The sequence below is a fragment of the Bos grunniens genome, chromosome 18 (assembly GCF_055505025.1).
Source record: "Bos grunniens cultivar Pamir isolate PY7600 chromosome 18, Bosgru_T2T1.0, whole genome shotgun sequence".
Classification (NCBI taxonomy): domain Eukaryota; kingdom Metazoa; phylum Chordata; class Mammalia; order Artiodactyla; family Bovidae; genus Bos; species Bos grunniens.
The window spans coordinates 3,806,581-3,833,205 of record NC_141182.1 but is presented as its reverse complement, the minus strand read 5'-3'; the positions used below and the strand labels follow the sequence as shown (position 1 = coordinate 3,833,205).

At 39.2% G+C, this 26,625-nt stretch overlaps 1 protein-coding gene across 1 annotated transcript in view; it reads right to left on the bottom strand.

The window, feature by feature from the left end:
* Positions 1-26,625, bottom strand: part of CNTNAP4 (contactin associated protein family member 4) — a 285,905-nt gene that overhangs the window by 25,935 nt on the left and 233,345 nt on the right. Inside the window, exons 16-18 of the mRNA XM_086349985.1 lie at positions 15,530-15,700; positions 14,286-14,504; positions 676-915 (exon numbers count right to left, since the gene is read on the bottom strand). Coding sequence (XP_086206111.1) covers positions 676-915; positions 14,286-14,504; positions 15,530-15,700 — 630 coding nt within the window. The remainder of the gene's footprint in view (positions 1-675; positions 916-14,285; positions 14,505-15,529; positions 15,701-26,625) is intronic.

The window sequence follows — 26,625 nt, the reverse complement described above, 5'->3', positions numbered from 1 at the left end:
AAACTGGATGACGATTTTCTATGAGGAACTATGAAGGTGTAGCAAATGTTTGTCTATTCACAGAAATCTGTTCAGAACGCTAAGTGCTACACTCAGCTTTTCCCTTCTTCCATGACGTGGATCAGTGAACAAGACCAGCTGAAAAATGGTCCACTGTTTCACTTCACCAACAGAAAGTCAGCATTTCACAGAACAAGGTGTCTGAGTATCTCTATTTTGTCACACATCGATACTCAATGGAAAAGTTATTTCTAGTCCTGTTTGCTAAACAATATTTGTTGGCTCAAACAACAAGGCTTCCCAAATGTCTTTGCATGGCTGGCCATCTTCAAAAATAACAACAATGCTTGTAATGATTTTAAAAATGAGAACTGCCCCCATGGGACTGGCTGTTGACACCTGTATTATTTGAGTATTAACAGTAGATAGAAAAGAGCAGATGGAGCAGCTGATATTTTGGAAGGTTTATCATTAAAAGACACAGTTTTTAAGGAACTGAGGCAAATATTTAAGTAATGAAATGTCATGGGCATAAAATAGGCAATTCCCCCCCCAAAAAAAAATGTTCAGGAATGGAAATATTTTTGTTTTAAAGAGCTACAAAGAAAAGAACTGCTGGAGGTTTTATTCACATTGGGTCAGTCTTGCTGTTGGGGGGATTCTTGTCATACTCACCATCTGAGCAGAAGGGCCCCGCGTACGCGGAGGAGGTGCAGTCACAGGAGAACCCGCTGGGCTTCTCCATGCACATGCCCCCGTGGTGGCACAACCTCCCATAGCTGCTGCAGTGTCCTCTGCACCCCGGCTCCACTCCCGGGGTCACCCTGGCTCTTTCTTCCAGGTCCAGGGCCTCTCCGTTCAACTGCAGAGACCGAATGCAACCCAGGAAGCCCCTCTGTCGGGTGGCCGTTCCACCTACAAGGGAAATACTGCACATGCGAACATGTTCTGAGGTGTTTCGTTCAGGATTTTAAGACCAAGCAAGACTGAGGCCTCACAGAGGCCAAAATTGTGGCCTTAACAAAGAACGGCCGGAGTCAGAGGGTCTATATGCTTCTGTAAGCACGATTTGTGACAAAATACTATTAAAAGAATTCATAAAGATAAAATTCATTCATTCATTTTTTTCCCCAAAGGTTGAATTTGTTACAGATTTGTTTTCTAAAAGAGTTTTATAAAACTTTAAATTGGAGACTTTTAAAATCAGTTTGTTTTATTTTAAAGAACAAATTAAAGGCTCTATTTCACTTTCATTCAAAATAACAGTGATATGTATTGATATTCTTATGTAGAAACTAATTTTTTCTTGCAATTTTTAATAAGCATATATTTGTGGGTGGAGGAGGGCATGGCAACCCACTCCAGTATTCTTGCCTGGAGAATTCCATGGACAGAGGAGCCTGGTGGGGCTATAGCACACGGAATGGCAAAGAGTTGGACACAACTGAGTGGCTGACACACACACATCCTAAGGCAGAGGTTCTCAAATGTCAGGAATAAGAGTATCTCATGGAAAGGCTTCTTGAAAATACAGGCTTAGGCTCCCCCAAAAATACTGATTGTGGTGGGCCACACACAAGGCTGTGAATCAGACTGAGATAGTCACCTGACTCCCATATATAAAGCATAGTCTTAATAGGAATGAAACCTCTGAGTGCACTTGGACATACATCGGTGTCCAGGAATATCAATAAATAAAAACTCAGAACTCGAAATAGGAAAACAGTGTCCTAATCTAAATAATCTGGGTGACTTACCCAGAAACACTTAGATATTCTTGGAACCTCTGAAAAGGAGCTTCATCTTTTGTACAGCTGATGCTGTCTCACCACCAGGACTGCATACCCGCTCCATACCTGTTCTCTCTTCCTAAAATGGGTTCACTCCCTCCTCCCTCACTTCATCTAGCGAGCTCCTAATCTAGCCCCATTTACGTAAGGTCTCCTTATTCTCAGAGATTAAAGAGGTGTTTTTTTTTTTAATTTTAGAACCAGAAAATTTCCAGAAAGAACCTACAAAAATATGTCATCATCCAGCAAGCTTTACATTTGAACAATTTATTTTCTATATTACCAGTGTCTCTCCATCAAAATACACATTCAGTTAGGGCTATTTCAATCACACTGAAACCCCAGCACACAGAACAGCATCTGACACAGAATTTGTTGTTGTTCAGTCAACTCTTTGCGACCTCATGGACTGCAGCATGCCAGCTCCCTTGTCTTTCACTAGCTCACACATAACAGCGTTGCAATAACTATTTACAACTACAGCTAAATGAACATTAGTCATAGCTAAGTATTAATACTCAATTAATTTACTGTTAATAATCAACACACTTATTCATTAAACTGATTGTAGTAGCAGCTGGGAGCATGGTGCTTCAAAAGTTGAAAAGAGGTACATTTCCTCACAGGGATGTTTGGGTCCCTGGGACTGAGAACATTGATAAAACTCAATGAATATTTCTGAATAAATTAATTCTATGCTTTTGGATAATGACAAACCATGAAGACAAAACTAAAAGAATCTCCTGAGACTGAATCTCCTGTGACTCATGGTGTTACATAATTCAGATTCATAGATGTAATGGCCCCTATTCAAATGACTGTATTTATTTATATTTGCCATTCTCACCAGTTTTTTTAAATATAACAAAGTTACATATAGTTCCCCTATATATTGCAATTATTTTTTAAGTAGATAAATTAAGATGTTTATTTGGAGTTTCAACACCAAACTCTCAAAAATTCATAGAATGAATAGACAAGTAGAAGGACATAGTAGAGCTGAAAAGCACTATGAACCAATTCAACATAATTAAGATTTATACAATTTTCACACAACAGGAGGATACAAATTCTATACAAGTTCCCATAGACTATAAACCAGGAGAAACCGGAACATATCCAGGGACATAAAACTAGGTGCAAAATTTTCATCGTCTACAGGTATTGAGTCAAATGACGGTATTAAACGTCTATATTCAAATGGCTTCAGCTGACATTATTTACACCTCTTCGATAAAGAATATGAAAACCTTAAGGGGGTGGGTGTCATATGCTCTATTTATAACTCCAGATTTAGTGTGGTATGGAGCCAGACATCGTACAATTCCAGGCTCTTGGGCAAGGCAGGGACAAGTTGCTGCTATCCCAGAGTTTCAGAATCGCTGCCACCCTTGCTGCGCTCCTTCTACACTTCCTCATCTTCTGCCATCCCTGGCGTCTCTCTGCATCCCTCGTCCTCAGGACATCTTTTCCTTCCACATCCAGGCTGCTGCTATCTTGACTCAGTAAGAATGTCTAGGGCTCAGTCAAGTCTGTGACAGAGATTCTTGGGGCATCCTTGCTGGAGTTCTCTTTCCTGGGTAAGGAGGGCGGCCCGCAGCCTTGGTTTTAGCTCTGGCCCGGGCACTCTTTGGAGGAGGGCCAGATGCTATGAAGTCTTCATTAGAGGTGTGTATTCCTGGTGTATTTCACTGACTTCATGTTACAGTATTTTAAATCATGGTGTAGAGTTTATAGTACACAGCACCACTAAATCACAGTCTGTTATGCATTTGTCACTCTGAAATATCCACAGGCTCTCTGATTTAGGGGTTTATCTCAGTCTGCCAGTGACATAATAATAACTAAATAACCTGGAGTCCAACAACTTAAGACATCCATTTTCATCAGCTCCATCTCATTCATTCTTGTTTGTTTTCTGCTGTTTTTGTTGCAGATGAGAGACTAGAGGCACAGACAAGTTCAGGGACTAGCCCGTGGGCACAGCTGAGAAATTTTAGAATAAATATGTTTAGTCAGAGGCAGAGTTAAGACAAAAACCTACAGTTGGGGATGCCTCCTTCTTCTCTACACGAAAACCCGGTCAAAAAAGAAGAGTTGCATTTTCTTCTCCTCAGATCACTTTCAATTTCAATGGCATTTCAGTCCTGCTAGCGTTATTTAGCAGCTCTTTTCTGGACACTGTCTGACACTGGAGGTAAAGAGTGCAGAGTTACATACAGTGGGTCTTGGTCTCACAGATCTCACGGAATAGTAATGGATTTAGGAAGGGAAACATGAGCATAGAAAGAGGTAGAAAGAGATACCAAGTGGAGAGGAAGGTCAGAGGATGGGGATATTCACAGGTAGAAATATATGCATATACATGTGAAATGCATGCTTAAACAGCATTTGTAATAGTGAGAAGAAAAATGAACACAGTTTGTAAGTAAGATTTCTTGATTCTGTACTTTTAAAGAGTTTCATGTGTATGTGCTCAGACACTCAGTCGTGTCTGACTCTTTGCAATCCCATGGACGGAAGCCCACCAGGCTCCTCGTCCTTGGGATTTCTCAGGCACATAGTGGGCTGCCATTTCCTTCTCCAGGAGATCTTCCCAACCCAGGGATCAAACCTGTGTCTCCTGTATTGGCAGGCCATTCTTTACCACTAAGCCACCTGGGAAGCCCTCTTAAGGAGCTAATGTTTGCCTAATTAAATGGCTTTAAACTACATTTTAAAATTACCAAGAAAACGTGATGTCCAATTAAATAAACATTTGCAGCACATGGGTATTGAAGATTTTTACTTTACCATGAGGCTTCAAGTTACTAACCTTTCATTTTAAGATGTAGCTGTTCAGGAAAACATGGTTCATGTAAATAGGGTTGGGCTTGAAAGCTTAATTAGACATTCCAACGACTTCTCCAGGTTAGAGGATGTCCAATTAAAATGAGTTGCAGTTTGATTAATTGATTCTGGATGCTTCTGCTGAGTTATTATGTTTGGAACCGTCTTCCAATTAATTTGCTATCAATTTACCTGCCATACTGTATCAGATATAATGGATTCTGGAACTTCATATACACTGCACATTTTGTGAAACAAACACCCAACCTTCCTATGTGGATGGATACAACCGAATCTGTTCACTTACACACGGTATTGGGATATTGCACCTAAACAAGTGTGCTAGGTGCCAAGTGGAGACTGAGCCCAATCCTTTCATCACGTTTCATGCTCTCAGGAAATCAGACTAAGTGACAGATGCTATTGTCACAGAGTCCAAGCTGGCTCTTTCCTATGCCAATTTCCCACTACTTCTGTGGCAGGAAGACCTTTAATTTTTTAATGGCAAATTATTTATGTGCTGTGCTCGAATATAATTGAGGATTAACTGGGAACTGTACAATCCATCCAGGGGCCTTAGAAGAACAAAGAAAACAAGATCCCCCAAAATCCAAAGTTGCAGAGGCTCGTTGGGCAGAGGACAGGGGCTCTCTCTGAGCAGGGCACTCTGCAGAGAATGGCAGGGAGGCCCTGGCCACGGGCCTTCAACGGGGGCAGGGAAGTGACTGGGCATGCGGGCGGGGCCTGGACCAGGTCAGGGGACTGTGCTCTGCACACCACGCAGCGGGTCTTCCCAGCCACCCCCGAGGTCCGGGGGAAGACGCGGCCTTGCAGCAACAATAGCATCAGTTCGTGTAAGTGCTGAGGCCGGATGCCCAGCTATAGTTTTGCCATGGAACATTCCTTACTGAACAAAGCCCTGCAAGGCTGGGAAGAGCAGGACTGTCCTCCCTCAAGTTCAAAGAGCTGTGACGGCTGAAAGAGGCAGGTGGTGTAAGAAAGCATGCCACAGGCAGAAAAGTCAGTCACTTTTCCCTGAACCAGAGCCAGTGATGAGCACGGGTCCTGGTGGTAGCAGCAACAGGGAAAAATGGGTCTACTCAGAGTTAAGGCCATAGTGCTCAGTGATTCGACCATACTAAGGCCTGTTTTTCAAAGAAATGAACCTTGGTGCTATTCATCATATTCTCTGATCTCAAGAGATCCCATTTGAATTCTGATTTTAGAATTCAATTCAACCGTCACTCAAGATTTGCCACTGGACAAGGAAAAGTCCACTGGGAGCTTCTCTGGTTAATCATGAAAATGACATCTCAAAGAGAGAAGAAAATATTTGAAATAAATGATATGATTACATTACAGAGCAACACGACTTTTATTGCACTGAACTTTGGTAATGAGGGAATGTATTTATGACTACAAAGGAAAATTAGCCTGTAATAAAAATTATTCAAACATCAAGTTGTTTGGCATTCTCTTCCTGTAGCTATATTTCAGCCTATCAAAAACAAACAGAAAGCAAAGAGAAAGAAATCTAGATTATATTATAATTAAGAACTTCTGCTCATCAAAAGACATCAGCAATGTGAAAATGCAAACCGTAAAGGAAAATATCTATAATAAATGAATCTGTAAAGGACTCATCCACTATATATATAAAGAACTTCTAAATTTTTCTTAAAAGAAGACAACCCTGTAGAAAATGGGCAACAGATCTGAACAGCCACTTCAAAAAGGATGATATCCAAATGGCCAACAGAGATTTGGCAGTGTCTCCTAACGCTTGATATATGCTTATTCCTATGACCCAGTACGGAGAAGGCAATGGCCCAGTAATTCCACCCCTAGGTACACAACCAACCAGTATACAAGCATATGTTCACCAAAAGACCAGCACAGGGCTGTATTTGTAATATGCAACTTTGAAAGTATGCAAACATCCATCTGCAGTAAATAAATATATCTTTGTTCTGGTACTGTCCTGGTACTTCCCTGTGGCTCAGCTGGTAAAGAATCCACCTGCAATGCAATGCAGGAGACCTGGGTTCAATCCCTGGGTTGGGAAGATGCCCTGGGGAAGGAAAAGGCTACCCACTCCAGTATTCTGGCCTGGAGAGTTCCATGGATTGTAAAGTCCACGGGGTTGCAAAGAGTCGGACACGACGGAGCGACTTTCACTTTCACTTTTCTGGTACTGTCAGTGTCCCCAAAGCTCCCCATGAATGTGTGACTAGGTTGAAAACCAGCCTTCAGAGCTTCAATGTGTTAGAGTTCAGCATTAACCTTTGGGTATGGTATTTAGAAACTGTTTGCTCAAGATAATAAATATTTGTAGATTTGCTGCAATTCAAATGCAATGCAAATGACTTCTGAGTTTATGTCAGGAGTCCTTACTTCTCCTTCGGGTCCTAGTCCCAAAGTATTGAAATGAAGTTTGCCCCATTTAGAAACCTTCCAGTGAAAGAATTCAGGCTGCAAACAAAAATTGCAGAGCTGGTTGAATGAAAATCAATTCAAGGCTAATTTAAGATGCTTCTAAGAAAAATGCTGAGTTTACAAACCAAAATAGAAAATGACCACTGTCACATTTCAGCTTAAAAAAACTGATTGATTCTTTTCTCTGCATCATTTCCGTGGCTGGAGAATGGCTGTGGGTGTGTAATCACAGCAGCGACTCTCAACATTGAGTCCCCCATGTCTGCAAGGTCAAGGGCATATGTTTACTACACCAATCAGCATTGAGTTGCTAAACTTATTTTTAAAGATAGGGAATAGCATCTCTGAATAGGACTATTTAAGACATGTCATGAATCACACAAAAAAAATAAAGGACAGAGTGAAAGAATGTGAAAAGGTTGGTAAGGACTTAATGCCATAATTTAGAACAAGATTGGAGAAAGATGGGCGACAGATAGGAGGGGAATCGTCATTTTTACACTAAATAGCAATGTGATGGCTGAGATTTCCTGGGGGGAGGGAAGATGTTCTACTGTTTCTCATCTGACCATCACATCAGTGTTAACTTTTTCATACAAAGATTTCTGTTCATGATTTCATTACTCCTTCACTTTGCATGCTATCCTACAGTTTAGATTAGTTGAAGATAGTTATGCTAATATCAGGAGCTACACGGATTGTTCAAGTTCTTGTTTTTTATCATTTTGTGGTATAGTTGAATCTCTGAAACTATATACCATTTCCTTATGCCTATTTCAACTGCCATGTATAATTGCTGCTCAGCTGAATCACACTTTCAGTCATGCTTTCTATTTAGTTTTACTGATTCTGCTCAGAAATAAAAAGATTTTGCTCAGAAGCATTAGTCTTACCTCAGAGTCTCACTCTGAGATGTGAACAGACTTTATTATCGGTCCTTAGAGGACAGAGTGAAGCAAGCGATGGAGAAAATACACTGGTTTCCTTCATGTTATCCTATTGCAGTGCTCACTTCTGCTGCTGCTGCTGCTAAGTCGCTTCAGTCTTGTCCGACTCTGTGAAACCCCATAGATGGCAGCCCACCAGGCTCCTCCGTCCCTGGGATTCTCCAGGCAAGAACACTGGAGTGGGTTGCCATTTCCTTCTCCAATGCATGAAAGTGAAAAGGGAAAGTGAAGTCGCTCAGTCGTGTCCAACTCTTAGTGACCCCATGGACTGCAGCCCACCAGGCTCCTCCGTCCATGGATTCTCCAGGCAAGAGTACTGGAGTGGGGTGCCATTGCCTTCTCCGACTCACTTCTGAGAGGCTGCCAAAACCTCTCATCTCAAAAAAAGGTAACGTAAATCAACATAGACCTGGCAATGGTAGCACAGGCAGCTGGAGAAGATAATTTAAATCAAGATTAACATATATTCAAATATCTGCAATGTTTTACTTGTAGGGAAAAGTGTTGAAGAGAGTATCTTAAACAAGCAAATTTCTACATTGTTGAAAGTTCTACTGTTTCATATTTGTAGTACTACAAAATAACTTTATTTGGTATTTGAAATATTCCACAATGGGTTTACTGTTCTGTGCTCTGCTGCTGCTGCTGCTGCTAAGTCGCTTCAGTTGGGTCCAACTCTGTGTGACCTCATAGATGGCAGCCTCCCAGGTTCCCCCATCCCTGGGATTCTCCAGGCAAGTATACTGGAGTGGGTGGCCATTTCCTTCTCCAATGCATGAAAGTGAAAAGTGAAAGTGAAGTCACTCAGTCTTGCCCGACTCTTAGCGACCCCATGGACTGCAGCCCACCAGGCTCCTCCGTCCATGGATTCTCCAGGCAAGAGTACTGGAGTGGGGTGCCATTGCCTTCTCCGGTTTTGTGCTCTATTTGGTTATAAAAAAGAAGGTGAATTTTTTTATAAAAACTACTGAATGCTGTGGTAATAACATAATCTAACTTTGACCAACTGATACACTAACCTTGGTCTTTCAGCTTTGCCCTATTTATAAAAACTGTGCTTCCACATAATTTAAAACGTCATCATCATCACCATCATCAGTGTCTCAATTTAAACATTTTTATTAGGAGAAAAATTGATGCTGGAAACTACAGGCTTACTCTTTTCGATTACACTTATCTCATTTATTTGTCCTGATCCCCAAATACAAATGATAGTCGTTATACACCCTTGAAAATACTGATTAGTCATAATTATTTTTAATATGGATGGATGAACTACAAATTAAACTCTTGAACCTGTAAGTAAGGGAAATGAAATTGCCCTTTAAGATTTTAGCCAGAAAATCAATTATATTGGATTAAAGCAGGGACTTCCAGTCACCCAAGGAGTCAAGGCTCTGAGAGTTGACTTAACTCCAACAATGTGAAGGCATTAATATGTGGGGAAGCAGTTTCTAAGAGAAGGTCCCTTTATACCTGTCATGTGCTGGCAAAGAACATTTGAACAAAGCAGCCCGACTTCCTGGTGACAGTGATGGTGGGTGGGTGGAACCTCAACTGGGGAGGCGGGCTATTTTCTCTGGACTATGAAGAATACCCAGGGGTCTTTTCCAGGCCGGCAAGACTGGTTTGGACTGCATATGTGGGGCCCGGGAATAGCTTTAATCCTGCTGCAAGTTAGGATAAAGGAAGAAAACAAGAAAAGCTAACTTCAGATGAAATTAAAGACTCAGAAATGATGTGAGTAATTCAGAGAACTTGCAGAAGGATATTAGCAGGAGTAAATGGAAAACACTAGCAGTGATAAACAACTCATTAGTAAGTGGTGTACACCTCCATTTAAGACATATCCCAACTTTCTTTATCACCATCTCCCCTCTGGCCCATGCTGCCACAATCTCTTTCAGGGACTAAAGCCATGGCCTTCTTCTACCTTTTCCCTACTAAGAGAGAATGTAGAAAACAGAAATTAGACCATTCCACTCATCTGAGCCTTTAGAATAAAATCCAAAGTCCAGACCATGGCCTTACAATATATAACTCAACCTCGCTTTGCACCATCCTCTCCTCCCACACAAATTCCATCCGCAGACACCTTGAGTTACTCCTTAATTCCCAAAGTTCATCCCCACTGACTGGAATTCTCTTCCTTTGGATGTTCACAGGGATTCCACTCCTACTTCCGCTGGCCTCTGTTCCAATGTAAGGTCCTCAGAGAGGGCTTCTGTGAATACCCCACTTGAAATAAAAGTCTGCAAACCAAACTGTCTGATGTCTTATTCTACTTTTACTTTCTGTATTTATCATTATCTGAAATTTTACATATATGTGTGTATGCAAGCTTGTGTGTGTATATACACATTTTTTTATATACATACATATATATATATGGAATGCGAGGTCAAGTGGGCCTCAGGAAGCATCACTATGAACAAAGCTAGTGGAGGTGATGGAATTCCAGTTGAGCTATTTCAAATCCTAAAAGACGATGCTGTGAAAGTGCTGCACTCAATATGAAAGCAAATTTGGAAAACTCAGCAGTGGCCACAGGACTGGAAAACGTCAGTTTTCATTCCAATCCCTAAGAAAGGCAATGCCAAAGAATGCTCAAACTATTGCTCAATTGCACTCGTCTCAAACACTAGCAAAGTCATTCTAGTTACTTGGAGAATTCAAAATTCTCCAAGCCAGGCTTCAACAGTATAAGAACTGTGAACTTTCAGATGTTCAAGCTGGATTAAAAAAAAATGCAGAGGAACCAGAGATCAAATTGCCAATATCCGTTGGATCATCAAAAGAGTTCCAGAAAAACATCTACTTCTGCTTTGTTGACTATGCCAAAGCCTTTGACTGTGTGGATCACAACAAACTGTGGAAAATTCTTAAAGAGATGAGAATACCAGACCATCTCACCTGCTTCTTGAGAAATCTATATGCAAGTCAGGAAGCAACAGTTAGAACTGGACATGGAACAACAGACTGGTTCCAAATAGGAAAAGGAGTATGTCAAGGCTGTATTTGTCACCCTGCTTATTTAACTTATACGCAGAGTACATCATGAGAAATGTTGGACTGGATGAAGCACAGGCTGGAATCAAGATTGCCAAGAGAAATATCAACAACCTCAGATACGCAGATGACACCACCCTTATGGCAGAAAGTGAAGAAGAACTGAAGAGGCTCTTGATCAAAGTGAAAGAGGAGAGTGAAAAAGTTGGCTTAAAGCTCAACATTCAGAAAACTAAGGTCATGGCATCTGGTCCCATCGCTTCATGGCAAACAGATGGGGAAACAGTGGAAACCGTGATAGACTTTATCTTTTGGGGCTCCAAAATCACCGCAGATAGTGATTGCAGCCATGAAATTAAAAGATGCTTGCTCCTTGGAGGGAAAGCTATGACCAACTTAGATGCATATTAAAAAGCATAGACATTACTTTGCCAACAAAGGTCCGTCTGGTCAAGGCTATGGTTTTTTCAGTAATCATATATGGATGTGGGATTTGGACTATAAAGAAAGCTGAGCGCGGAAGAATTGATGCTTTTGAACTGTGTTGTTGAAGAAGACTCTTAAGAGTCCCTTGGACTGCAAGGAGATCCAACCAGTCCATCCTAAAGGAAATCAGTCCTGAATATTCATTGGAAGGATTAATGTTGAAGCTGAAACTCCAATATTTTGGCCACTTGATACAAAGTACTGACTCACTGGAAAAACCCTGATGCTGGAAAAGATTGAAGGTGGGCAGAGAAGGGACGACAGAGGATGAGATGGTTGGATGGCCTCACCAATTCAGTGGACATGAGTTTGGGTAAGCTCCAGGAGTTGGTGATGGACAGGGGGGCCTGGTGTGCTGCAGTCCATGGCGTCACAAAGAGTCAGACGTGACTGAGCAACTGAGCTGAACTGAACTGATATTTATATATGTATTTTTTTGTTTTGTCTTATTTGTCTTTATTTTTTTTTGGCTACCTCTTGCCTTTTTCCCTGAAATATACTCTCAGGAAGGCAGAAAACTACCTTTTGTCTTAATAAGTGCTATATCAAACTAGCTGTGATTATTACTAGTTTTTTTGATACTAGTTTTCACCCATTTTATGCTAATTCAGTATAACTTTTTAATTATAATTTAAATTCCATTGAATCTTCCCAAAGGGGAAAGGTATTTTCATCTAGAAATAAAAAAAATGCTGATTTAACAGTAATATTGTAAATTGACAAATTTTGATGTTATCTTGCATGTATTATTCTATTAACTTGGTTGGGGTCCTTTCCTAAGAGTAGTTCAGTCTTATAGTAGAGGTAAAGACAAAAATAGATACTTATATGGCCTCTTGACAATCAATGATGTGTCTCTACCTAAGGCCGCAAGACTTTCTTTCAACATGAGTCCATTTTTTAATATAATCACATTAACCACTTCTATTTACTCCGTTAGCTGTGAGTAGGAAGGAGGAAGCTATATAAAGAGATTTTTCTCAATAGACGTAACTTTTTCCAAAGATCTTTCTTTCTGCTTTTCCTTTTAATTTTCAATGATTTTGAAAATACATTAAAGATTTCAATTTCTAAAACTTTCTAATAACACGATCATGCTTGAATTTAACATATGGGAATGTAAAAATCCTAACCAATATTCCGCATAAAGATAAAATGTCTTAGATCCTTATTAACATGACTGATGGCAAAAGACTCAAGTCTGCCCTAATATATCATTCTATATCATAATAGTATTTCTACCCATTACAACTACCTGAAAACAAATTAAGGCCAGGGTTCCTATCAGACACAATACACGGTGACTCCATTTCTAGGAAGTTAAAATTCATACCAAGAATGAAAGGTCATGCCCAGGCAAACCGCAACAGATTTCACTGAAAAATTCAAGGACTGTTTCAGCTTTCTCAATTTCTAAGAACAGGAAGGCTATTTCCTAGATCCTGACAGATTTTAAATTGCCATACCTTTTGCTGTGACCATCTCTTATTGTTTGTAACTCAAGAAATATCTGTGTCAATTTCCTGACTGAGCTCCTAGCATGTTATTAAAAGAAAAGTTATGTATTTCCTCTCATGTTTTCTTTATTATTTCCATACCCTTTAATCAGCTTCATCCTTCCCAGTGAGAGAGCTTAAAACAAGGCCATTAAACAAGAGAAGATGTAATGGGGATCTGATGAGAATTTTGCTCTAAAACATAACTCTTACAAAGGCTTGAAACAATTTCTGATAATTTACAATTTATCCTGAGTGACAGTGTTGCTGTGTTCTCATTTACACTAAAATATGTGAAAAGTGATCAAGTAAGAGATAATTCCTTGAACTTCATGGTCAATAAGTCCTGTAATTAGCAAAGATGTAAAACAAACACACCCAGAAGGATTCTTCTATCAAATCTATAAATACCAAGTGAATGTAATTCGAAAATAAAGGAACAACATTTGGATATAAACGTAAAGTAGGTGATCAGAAGGCATCAGAAAAAATGGGAAAATAATGGACACCAGTAGAACTGGTGTAACTGGTCAAACCATGGATGCTACAACAGTTTGCTCATGCTGGTTTTTTTTTTTTTTTTCCCGCCATTAGCTTGTTTTTGGCAGGGATCACTGGTTGGCGTCAGCTGGATTTACAAGGAAGGTTCTTTGACTAAAGACAATAACATTTAAAAAAAATTGGAACAAGTCACATAATCTGGAAAATTAAGAATATTGAGATGGCTGGATGGCATCACAGACTCGATGGACATGAGCCTCAGTGAACTCCGGGAGTTCGTGATGGACAGGGAGGCCTGGAGTGCTGCGATTCATGGGGTCACAAAGAGTTGGACACGACTGAGCAACTGATCTGATCTGATGTTAAATTTATATGGCGTCCTATGTTAATTACATCTCAACAAAACTGGAAATGAAAAGAATGCTGGTTTAGGAATTAGTCAAACACAAATGTGAATTTCATTACTAGGTGGGTTTCTGAAGGCAAGAGATTTCAGCCTCCTGCACCTCAATTACCTTGTTGGTAAAACTGGGATAATATCCATTGCATGGATTGGTTATGAGGAAGTAGTAAAAACACCCAGTGCAGCCTGGAACACAGGTTCTCAGTAAATGGTGGTTTGGGGGTGGTGTTATCATTATCTTATCAGTTCAGTTCAGTCCCTGCGTCGTATCCAACTCCTTGTGACCCCATGGACTGCATCCTTATCTACAGTTGGCATTATTTTCTTTTGGCCCATCTCTGCACTTAAATCATACAGTTAAAGACAAATTGTCCAAAGCAGGGCTTACCCACGAAGAGCTGACTGTTGAGCTGCAGGAGGACATGCCCGTCCGCTGGGGCCGGCTGTGTCTTTGGTGAGAGCTGATCCACTCGAACCGAGGCCTCCTTCATGTTCCTCTCAACCCTAACGTGGTGCCACTGGTTGTCGCTGAAGTGAGTGGGTGACTGCACCGAGATTTCAAAAGGCCCATTTCCCACGTCAAATGAAAATGTCACAACTGCAGGAGCTGGAAGGATCAGACGTGAAGATTGTTCGTGTTAGTCCCCGTGGTGGGGGGGCTCAGTCTTCAATACCCTCGGGAAGAGCCCCATTGCATCAGCGGTCACTAAACATGAAGATAATGGTTTGCATTCTATGGAAGAAACCAAGGATGTCGGTGCAGAATAGATATGGAAAGAGACAGTAAAATACGTTTGTATTTTGGGGGGAAAATGGATTCTAAGAAATTCATCACTGGAGTTAACTGTTCATATTGACAAAAACTAAAGCTATTTGTTTGTTTAGTCTCTCAGTCATTTCTGACTCTTTTGCGACCCCATGGACTAGCCCACCTGGTTCCTCAGTCCATGGGATTTTCCGGGCAAGAATACTGGAGTGATTTGCCATTTACTCCTTTAGCGGATCTTTCCAACCTTGGGATCGAACCCACGTCTCCACATCAAAGCTATTTAGCCAGGGGAAGAGAATTAAATAGCATCTGGAATTTTATATAAAAATAATTTTGACAGTGATTCAGGGTTTATTTAATTTCAAAAGCATGCAATATACATTTGATACCAAAATATTAGCAGTCTAAGAGGATAGCAGAAAATATGGCTGGTTAATTTAATTAATTTTTAAACTGAGAATTTGGATATTTTAAAATGTTTAATTTTTCTGAATTTCAAAGACTTTTTAAGTTGGTTCTAGAGAATACTAATAATTTCCCCAAATTATCACATGTTAAATATTAAATAATTTTCTTAGAAAAAAATGCTATCTTAATATCATATTTTTCTTCCCAAAGGACACAATGAAAAGATTTGGTTGATAATGTAGAAACACAGTACTTTAAAAATTAGTTTCAGAATTTACTCATAAACCCCTGGAATAGGAAATGGCTACCCACTCCAGTACTCTTGCCTGGAAAATCCCATGGACAGAGGAGCCTGGGGGGCTACAGTCCATGAGGTAACAAAGAGTTGGACATGACTGTACACCTCATTACTCCTAAACAGAATTCCACAGACATCTAAGGAAAACACGACTTACAGCGTAGCTCTATCCGTATGAAATCGGTAATCCCCAGGTTCTCTAAAAACACCCCAGATGAAGCTGTGGTCTTGAAGAAGAAAGACACATCCGCACTCAGCTCCCCATGGAAAGTAGGAAAATGGAGGTAGGATGCCTCGGTATTGAAGGAAGCTGAATTCCAAAACAACTCTGTTTTATTTTTAAGGGAAAATAAAAAAGGAAACAAATTTATAAAATAAATGACATAACTACATTTTCTATTTTTTGCAGTTTTACTATTAAAATATTGCTCATTTGTACAAAGCTGCTTTTCTTTTGTCTGTTAATTATGCAGTATGCAAAACATGAAAACATGATGAGAGATTTTACAAGGATTGGAATTCTGGGTTCCTTCCAACACAGGACAGGAATGATGACCACACTAAAGGTCTGAAAGTTATATTTCATATGAAGAAAAAAACCCCACAGCCTAAATGCCAAAGTGTTATGGTAAGATCTGCCAAGCATTAATAGACAATTTTTTTATAATTTGAAAATTGAAACACCTACATTACTTTAAATAACAAAAACTCTTCAGAAGCTCAAAATGTTTTTCATTCTAACACTTTTAATTCATGTTTTACAAAGCTACACCCTCAAAAAACTGTTTTCATTAATGGACTTTGTGATTTTTTAAACTGAGATTGGCAGTAAAAATATTCTCATCTAATTAAAGATCAAGACAGTACTTACTCTGTGCTACGCTGATAGTCTCACAGAGAAAATGCTCTTTTCATCCTAAATTATCTTTTACTCTGCTTGTTAGAGTGAGGGAAAAGGCTCTCAAAATGTTTTAAATGCTCGAAATAAGAAGGTGAAAGTGTTTCAAAATTGAAGCATATTAAGACATTTGCAAAAAATTATGTGGACTATATATTTAACTATAATTCCTGTCATACTGAAATACAACTTCTTCACTTTCCCACTTTTTTCTGGTTATCTACAAATTTTCTTTTGAAAAAAATATTCTGGGCCTTACATAGCAGAATATATGGGGAAAAAAATACACATGCAGTGGCATGAAGTGACAGGCGTGAAATCCAGCTGGATACATGTGGTTGATGAGAAGCATTATTGGAGCAATGAACTATGCAAGTTGTCGACACATCAGAAAGAGATGTACATCTTGAGTTTTAAGCAACTGCCCATACATAATATGTACTCACAACACTGAATAAAATTCGACTAAATCACCTTCCTGGAAGAAAGACTTATTGATCCTCTGAAGTTAAAACACAGGAATTTCAAAACAACGATTCATTATGCTAGCAGAGAACAGACACGGAGTTAGAGTTAAAAACTTGACTTGGCTTCTACTTATTCCTTAAGATTGTAATTTCTTTTCTATAAATTCTGGATCCAGACAGTGTTTACATCTATTGTATTTTTTCTGTATTTCCTATGACCTGATTCAAAAGTCAATCCCCAGCTCATATGTGGACAATTTTAGAGCTGAGTTTATTCAGCTGAGAATGCACTCGAAGGGACTTTTTTCTCCCTACAGCCAAGAGAAACTGTATATTTTCTGAGTATGTCAAACTTTGCCCTTATTTCCATTTTATAGCTATTTATATGCCTACACATTTTGCTTTCTAGAAAAGAAAGCAAGAAAATGCAAAATATCAAGCCAGGGGTAATAACACACTGGTGTTCTTAACAGTTCTTACCTGATCTATTTTTAGAAGGAATTAAATGTCTGCCTGCTGAAATGTATAAACATTAAAATAAAGCTGTAACTTTAAATTATGGAATATTATTAAATCTTGCTCATTTGGACTGATTACTAATAGGAACACTCAGAGACACTGATGTATAGAACAGTCTTATGGACTCTATGGGAGAGGGAGACGGTGGGAAGATTTAGGAGAATGACATTGAAACATGTAAAGTATCATGTAAGAAACGAGTTGCCAGTCCAGGTTCGATGCACGATACTGGATGCTGGGGGCTAGTGCACTGGGACGACCCAGAGGGATGGTATGGGGAGGGAGGAGGGAGGAGGGTTCAGGATGGGGAACACATGTATACCTGTGGCGGATTCATTTTGATATTTGGCAAAACTAATACAATTATGTAAAGTTTAAAAATAAAATTAAATTAAAAAAGTAAAAAAAAAAAAGAATTACTTGAAGGTCTAAATTAGATAATATTACTATGAGAATATAATATTCCATTGGCTTCATTTTTAAATCACAACTAACCCAATAGAACATCATATAGAGGGCTTCAGGGAACTGGTTCAAACAGAGGAACAAATTCTTTGAATTGCTGCTATCTTTATAATGAATGCTTCTACAGTAGTGAAAACAATTTATTATCTTAGGTAGTTTAAGCACTCTCCACACACCTCGTTTGTCTAGTTAAGTACCTCGTTTGTCTAGTTACCAAACCTTATTTTACAGACTCACAGTAGGTAAAAACCGAAGAACATTTAACTGAATTAAGAAATTGCTCCTAATCCACAACAATTATAAAGAAAGCCAAGACCAATATTTCTGTGATCAAATACCATTATTGGCATTTGATAGCTCAGATCTTTACAGGTGTGCCAAGAAGCACCCGGGAGGATGTAGGTTGCCTTGGAGAAGGAAGGGCAGGAAAGAGGAGGCGCAGCAGAGCCCAGCAGGCACGCTGCAGCAGAAGCAGCAGGTCTTTCGAAGAGAGGATTTCATGGCTGGGGTGGTTTAAAAATCCCTGGGCTATGCCTGCAGCAGACCTGAATGCAAACGCCTACTTTGTGAATGCTCTTTGTCATCCCAACAGAACATAATTTGCAGCAGCCCACATGGACCTAGAGACTGTCACACCAAGCGAATTAATTCAGACAAAGACAATTATGATACTTACATGCGGACTATGAAAATATGATACAAATGAATTTATTTGCAAAATATAAATGGACTCACAGACACGGAAAACAAACTTATGGTTACCAAAGGGGAAAAGTGGAGGGCAGGGAGGATAAATTAGGAGTTTGGGATTGACATGTGTGTGTGTTAGTCACTCAGTCATGTCCAACTCTACAGTCCTTGTCCCATGGACTGTAGCCTGCCAGGCTCCACTGTCCATGGACTTCTCTAGGCAAGAGTACTGAAGTGGGTTGCCATTCCCTTCTCCAGGGGATCTTCCTGACCCAGGGATCAAAGCCGGGTTTCCTGCATTGCAGGTGGATTCTTTACCACCTGAGCTACTAGGGAAGAACTCACATATGCATATTACTATAGATAAAATAGAAAATCAACAAAGAGACCTGCTATACAGCACAGGGACCTCTACGCAGAATTCTGTAATCACCTATACGGGAAAGGAATCTGAAAAAAACAGATATAAGTATACATAAAAATGCATTATTCTAAGTAAATAATAATTAAATAATAATTACTATAGTCTCAATTATATTCACTATAGGGTACTAGAGATATGGAAAGATTCCTTCAGGTATACCAGTTATTAACTTTCTAGAATTCAAAACAAATTGTACGAATAATAGGATTCATATATTTTTTACATAGAAAAGAAAGATGTACCCAGTATTTAATTCTATACATAAGGTAAAAAGAGCCCATGGGGGAAAATTAACTTAATAGAATATTAAGATTACAATTAATTTTTTAAACATCTGTTTTACTAAACTTTTATTTATATCATTCATTAATGATACTGATTCTCTTTTAAAAAGCAAACATATTTATAGAGACAGAAAGTAGATTAGTTGGCTGGGAAGATGGAAAACTGAAGATGACTTGGCCTCTTAGCCTTTTTCCGAGGCTAAGAGGCCTAGAGTTCTTTCTAGGGTGATGAAAATGTTCTAAAATTCATTGTGGCAATGGTTACACCATGCTATGAACACACTCTCACTGAATAGTTCACTTCATATGGTGAATTGCACAGTATATGAATTACATTTCAATAAAAATATTTTTAAAAAGGACAATATTTGACAAATCAGTTGTTTTTTTAGACACTATGTTTTACTTTAAAAATCAAACTGCATAACATGCTAACACCTCCTTTCCTTCTTCCTCTCTTTTTTCAAAAACCACTTATATGAAATATGCAGCTGCTGCTGCTGCTAAGTTGCTTCAGTCGTATCCGACTCTGTGCGACCCCAGAGACGGCAGCCCATCAGGCTCCCCCATCCCTGGGATTCTCCAGGCAAGAACACTGGACAGGCAAGAACACAAGAACACTGGAGTGGGTTGCCATTTCCTTCTCCAATGCATGAAAGTGAAAAGTGAAAGTGAAGTCGCACAGTCATGTCTGACTCTTCGAGACCCCATGGACTGCAGCCTACCAGGCTCCTCCGTCCATGGGATTTTCCAGGCAAGAGTACTGGAGTGGGGTGCCATTGCCTTCTCTGATATGAGATATGACTGACATGTAAAAAGCTGTACATATTTAGTGTATACAACTTGATGAGTTTGGTAGCACTACCTTTCTTAAAAGTGAATAAATTAAAATGAAAATACAGAAATGCTAAGGTAAGGGATAATTTACTAGTCAAAGGAATCTTTCTGAACACTTAAATCATTTTTAAAAGCTGTAGATATGGGTTTCTTTAATGAAAATTTTTACTTTGAGATAACCATAGATTTCCATGGAGTTGTAGGAAATAATAAAGATTCTGTGTACCCTTTACCTAATTTCCCCCAATGATAATATCTTGCAAGACTGTGGTCCAATATCATGACCAGGGCATTGGCATGGATATACTTAAGGCGAGGAACATTTTCATCACTATGCCTCACTCTTACAGGCACACCCTCTTCCATTCTGCTCTCTCTAACCCCAGGCAACCACTAATCTGTTCTCCACCATCATTTGAGGAACCCTCTGCAAATAAAGGTGTACAGCATGCAGTCTTTTGAGACTGATAATTTTTTCACTCATCAGATCAGATCAGTCACTCAGTCGTGTCTGACTCTTTGCAACCCTATGAATCGCAGCACGCCAGGCCTCCCTGTCCATCACCAACTCCCGGAGTTCACTCAGACTCATGTCCATCGAGTCAGTGATGCCATCCAGCCATCTCATCCTCTGTCGTCCCCTTCTCCTCCTGCCCCCAATCCCTCCCAGCATCAGAGTCTTTTCCAATGAGTCAACTCTTCGCATGAGGTGGCCAAAGTACTGGAGTTTCAGCTTTAGCATCATTCCTTCCAAAGAAATCCCAGGGCTGATGTCCTTCAGAATGGACTGGTTGGATCTCCAAGGGACTCCCAAGAGTCTTCTCCAACACCACAGTTCAAAAGCATCAATTCTTCAGCACTCAGCCTTCTTCACAGTCCAACTCTCACATCCATACATGACCACAGGAAAAACCATAGCCTTGACTAGACAAACCTTTGTTGGCAAAGTAATGTCTCTGCTTTTGAATATGCTATCTAGGTTGGTCATAACTTTCCTTCCAAGGAGTAAGCGTCTTTTAATTTCATGGCCGCAGTCACCATCTGCAGTGATTTTGGAGCCCAGAAAAATAAAGTCTGACACTGTTTCCACTGTTTCCCCATCTATTCCCATGAAGTGGTGGGACCGGATGCCATGATCTTCATTTTCTGAATGTTGAGCTGTAAGCCAATTTTTTCACTCTCCACTTTCACTTTCATCAAGAGGCTTTTGAGTTCCTCTTCACTTTCTGCCATAAGGGTGGTGTCATCTGCATATCTGAGGTTACTGATATTTCTCCCAGCAATCTTGATTCCAGCTTGTGTTTCTTCCAGTCAAGTGTTTCTCATGATATACTCTGCATATAAGTTAAATAAACAGGGTGACAATATACAGCCTTGATGAACTCCTTTTCCTATTTGGAACCAGTCTGTTGTTCCATGTGCAGTTCTAACTGTTGCTTCCTGACCTGCATACAAATTTCTCAAGAGGCAGGTCAGGTGGTCTGGTATTCCCATCTCTTTCAGAATTTTCCACAGTTTATTGTGATCCACACAGTCAAAGGCTTTGGCATAGTCAATAAAGCAGAAATAGATGTTTTTCTGGAACTCTCTTGCTTTTTCCATGATCCACCGGATGTTGGCAATTTGATCTCTGGTTCCTCTGCCTTTTCTAAAACCAGCTTGAACATCAGGAAGTTCACGGTTCACATATTGCTGAAGTCTGGCTTGGAGAATTTTGAGCATTACTTTACTAGCATGTGAGATGAGTGCAGTTGTGCGGTAGTTTGAGCATTCTTTGGCATTGCCTTTCTTTGGGCGTGGGTTGCTCCTCGGGCCTGGGGTAGCTCCTCCCGGCCGCCGCCCCCGACCTCGGACGCGGAGTAACTCCTCTCGTCGCCACCCCTGACCTCAGGCGCGGGGTAGCTCCTCTCGGCAGTTCCTGCACCGTCGCAGTCTGGTACTCTCGGCCGCTGCCCCTGACCTCGGACATGGGGTGGCTCCTCTCGGCCACGAGCGCCATGTTGCAGCCGCCTGCACTATCTTTTCACTCATAATTATCTCTTAAGATTCACCCAGCTTGTTGTATATGTCCATAGTTCATTCCTTTTTATTGCGAAGTAGTGTGGCATGGCACGGAGGCTCCACAATTTATTTAACTATGTGCCCGCTGAAAGACATGTGGGTTGTCTCCAGTTTTCAGTTATTACAAGTCAAGCTGCTAGGAGCATCCTCGTGCTGGTTTTTGTACAAATAAGTCTTCAGTTCTCTGGGATAAATGCCAAGGGGTATAATCAGTGATTCTAATGAGAGTTGCATGCTTTTTTTTTTTTTTGAAACTGCCAAAAATGTCCAGAGTTGCTGTATCAATTTACATTCCCAGCAGCATGTATGAGTGATCAGTTTCTCCACATTCTGACCAGAATTTTGTGTTGTCACCATTTTTTTTTTTTAATTTTAGCCATTCTGAAAGGTGTGTGATGCACAAGCAGATAGAGGAAGGTAAAGAGGGGAGACAGAACAGAGACAGAAGAAAGAGAAAAAGCAAGAATAGAGGAGGGGGTAACAAGGTGGAGAAACTTTAAGAAAATGAGATAAAGGAAGCTCAAGGAAATAAAATATGATAAAACCCAAGACTTAAAAAATAAAAAGAATTTATTAATGGTGAAGGGTTACCAGATATAGTGGAGCTTGCAAAATTATATTATATGATTATCGGTTAAAATGGAATTGATCCTCCTTCGTTTTAATGGTTTATATGTAGTCTGCCAAATGGAACAGGACTCTGTCAAACGGAAGAGAAATTAACCAAATCACTAGTCAATATCTTTTTCCAGTCTAAGAATACAACTTCTGCAAAGTTATTTATTGCCTACATGCACCTTTGATTATTTAATGCATTCTGCGCAGCTGTGATTTCTCAGACAGCTGAACAAGTCGATGCAGGCAAAATGAAAAAACTAATTTCAATGACAAGGGTTTCTTAGAACAAGAAACTTAGAACAATCTTTTCAAACCATGTAAGTTCTGAGGGTGTCTTGATTAGACATGAAATTTCAACGCAATGAATTAACTGAGAAGAACTACATTTCAAAAAATTAGTAGAAAAATTCAAATGTCAAAGAGCTTAAAAAAAATACTACCTTGTCACATAATTACTGAGAGCAGAAATTTAGATCACGCTTACAACTCTTGAAACAGATTATAAAATGCAGGCATACATTTTACCACATCATATCCTATTTTAGGAGAAAGTTGTGGCACACAACACTGAGTTGTTAAGTTACTGACCTGTAAGGATAACTATTCCTTCAATAATTCAGTCAGAAAAAGCAAATCATCTCAAGCTGGAAAAGTCAATTAGGCCTCAGAATTTCCCACAGCAACATTAAACATTAGAAGATAAAGGAACACTGTCTACAAATTTCTGAAAGAAAATGTAGCAAACCTAACTTTCTTTTTTAAGTATTAAGGTAACAGGTAAGTCTTACCAAATTTGAAAGAATTCTGAGAGTAAAGCACATACAAGCTCTTTTGGTGAAAAATAAAAATAGAATATTAATCCATAATGAAATATGAATCAAAAGGTGTCCATCAAAAGACACCTTACAAAGCTAGAAAAGACAAGGCTGACTGAATCTCTTAGTGCAAGTCCAGTAGGATATTATGTACAAACTGCTGAAGAGTTGCAAAATGTGACTCAAAAACATTACATCACTTTCTTATAAGGTTAAATACAGGGTTACCTTATACTCCAGAAGTTCCACTCCTAAATGTATACTCCTAAGAAGTGGAAATATACATGTCCCAAAAAAACACACTTAGACACAGATGTTCACAGTAACATTATTCATAATAGACAAAAAGTGAAACCAGCGCAAATGGCCAACAACTGATTAGTGGATGATCAAAATGCGGTGGATCCACACAAAGGAATGACTAGGCCTTAAAAAATAAAGAATGTTTGATATAGTCTACAGTATGGATAAACTTTGCCAATGTGATGCTAGTGAAAGAAGCCAGTCGCAAAGATCCCACATTCTAGGTTTTCACCTGTATGAAATGTCCAGAATTGGTAAGTCAGCGGAGATAAAGAGTAGATGCATGGTTGACTAGGGTTGGGGTGGGAGTTTGGGGAAAATGGAAAGTGTGCTAACAGGTACAAGTTTCTTTATGGGACATAAAAATGTTCTAAAATTGCTTGTGGTGACGGTTATACAACTCCATTTAATACACTGAAACACCATTAGATTGTACACTTCAAATAGGTGAATTACAGGGCACATGGACTGTATCTCAATAAAGCTGTTAGCAACAAACAGCATAAAATTAAACCAGCCAACTTCATTTTAGAGTTCAGAGGCAACCAATATTCTCAAGCGTGTGCCAACTTAGGAAATGCAACAACGCTTGAGTCTTTCTAGAAGAGAGAAAAACAACAACAACAACAACAACAACAAAGAAAATATCATTACCTGAAAATGCAATTCATCCAACAATAAACAGAAAAACATTCATTCATGAATAAAGGGCCTCTGACGACAGGACCAGTGGTGAGTATTCAAAAAATAGACAACCATACAAATAATAGCAAAACTAGCAAAAATTGGGAGGTGGGGGGAGAAAAAGAAGAGATGACGACAGATGCATGCTAATTTTCACATTTTTCAGAACAGACCAATGCTGTCTAGAATACAAAAGACTTTAATAGAGAACCTAGTGACTCTATAACCTTTACAACTTTTATAAAGTTTAAGTTAGCACATTGAATACATGTTTATCATGTATATAAATAATATAAATCAATCCCCATGTCTTCAGTTTGTTTCTTCTTTCTCTGTCAGTTTCAGTTCATAAAGTTAATAAATAAATTTATTTCTGAATCTCTTTTTCTATTCCTCTATCTAGAATAGTGCTTCTTAACCTGGGGCTGTTCTGGACCCCAGGAAACATTTGGCTTTTTCTGGAGACATACTTTGTTGTCACAACTGGGGAGCATGCTTCTAGCATGTAGTGGGTAGTATCCAAGGATACTGCTTAATGTCCCACAAAGGACAGGACAGCCCCCAACCATCGCAAGGAATCACTCAGCCCAATGGCAAGAGTGCCGAGGTTGGGAAACCCTGCACTAGCGATATTTAGGAATGTCTGGAGTAATGCTCTCTCGTATTAGTCACTAGTTCAGAGTTGTGTGACTCTCGGTGATTACTATAGTCTTTTCTTCGACATATCTGTATATCTTAAGATTTTATAATGACTTCATATCAACTATCATTAATGTTTAAAAGTAAAACAACAAATAAAGGTATGTATGTGTATGCAGTCCTGAGAATTATCAAGATTCCCAGTCTCTAAAACATGGAAACCTTTTAAAAAGTGTTAGAAAGAACGTTTGTTCTCCCACATTTGGGAAGTTTCTTGAATGTCAATGACTAGCTTATAATGTAGATCTTTTCAAAAGAACAGAAAACAAAAAGCAAAATAAGTCACAAAATATTTTTTCTCCAAGAAGTAGACAATGTTTCAGTTTTATAAAGGCACTGTACCATCAAGAGTGCAAATCAAATAAGTAAAACTATGTGTTTATTTGAAGGCACTTTCCCTGTCTCAGGCCCATGTACATGAATGACAAATGGCTCAAGATGGAACTAGATGACCTTTGTAGTATGTGACTTTTTTAAGATCAGAATGTCTTTCAAAATGTAATCAAAACCTTTAATTGAAATATATTTGCATATCATTTAATAAGTACAATCAAAACCTTACTCCTGTCTCTCACGAATAATTCACAAGCTATAAGTTTCTCGAGCTGTATATGATGGATCATTCGTACTCCTTCATAAACTGCTATTTATTGATTATCTTTCATGTAACAGGTAATGTACTAGGTGTCAAGATACAATAATAAATGAGGAATGGACCTACTCTTGAGAGGCTCAGAAATAATTAAAAGCCAGAACAAGAAGTGTATCTTCGTAATTTACTCAACATTCTTTGAGAGTGTAGGAAAACGTCCTCTAGAGACCTGCGGAAGGCTTTGTGGAGAAAGGGTGTGAATGGTTTCATTAAAAGGATTGGGGGTGTTTCACAGATGAAGCAAAGACAGCAAGTGAAGAGAAAATGATGCTAGATGCCATCAGTGGTTGATGAATTGTCTTTATGCTAAAGGACCTGCAGAAGTAGGGGAAGGTCCATGCAGGTATCTTCTTCTTCTTTTTTTTTTTTTTTTTAACCATTAGTGTTAACTTCGTTGTGAAAACAGTTGAACAGTTTCATTTTCAAAAACTAAATAGAAACTATGATATTCTTAAAAGTAAAAGTAATAATAGCTATGCTTCGAATTCAACACTAAAATTTCTTTTGTGATCAAAGTAGAACAAATATTTTTTCCGTAAAAAAAAAAACCAACAACATTTACTTTTATGTGAGTAAAAGGTGCCAGACTGGTGATCTCTCTTCTGTTTGAAGAACACAGTGTAGGCACCAAGATCTTCCCACCCCATCTTGCTACCATCTTGTCTTCTAATTTCTCCATCTCTTTGTTTCTTCTAGGTTTTATTTTTTTTATATAAATTTATTTAAATTGGAGGCAAATTCTTTACAATATTGTATTGGTTTTGCCATACACTGACATGAATCTGCCATGGGTGTACATGTGTTCCCCATCCTGAATCCCTCCCCCCATCTCCCTCC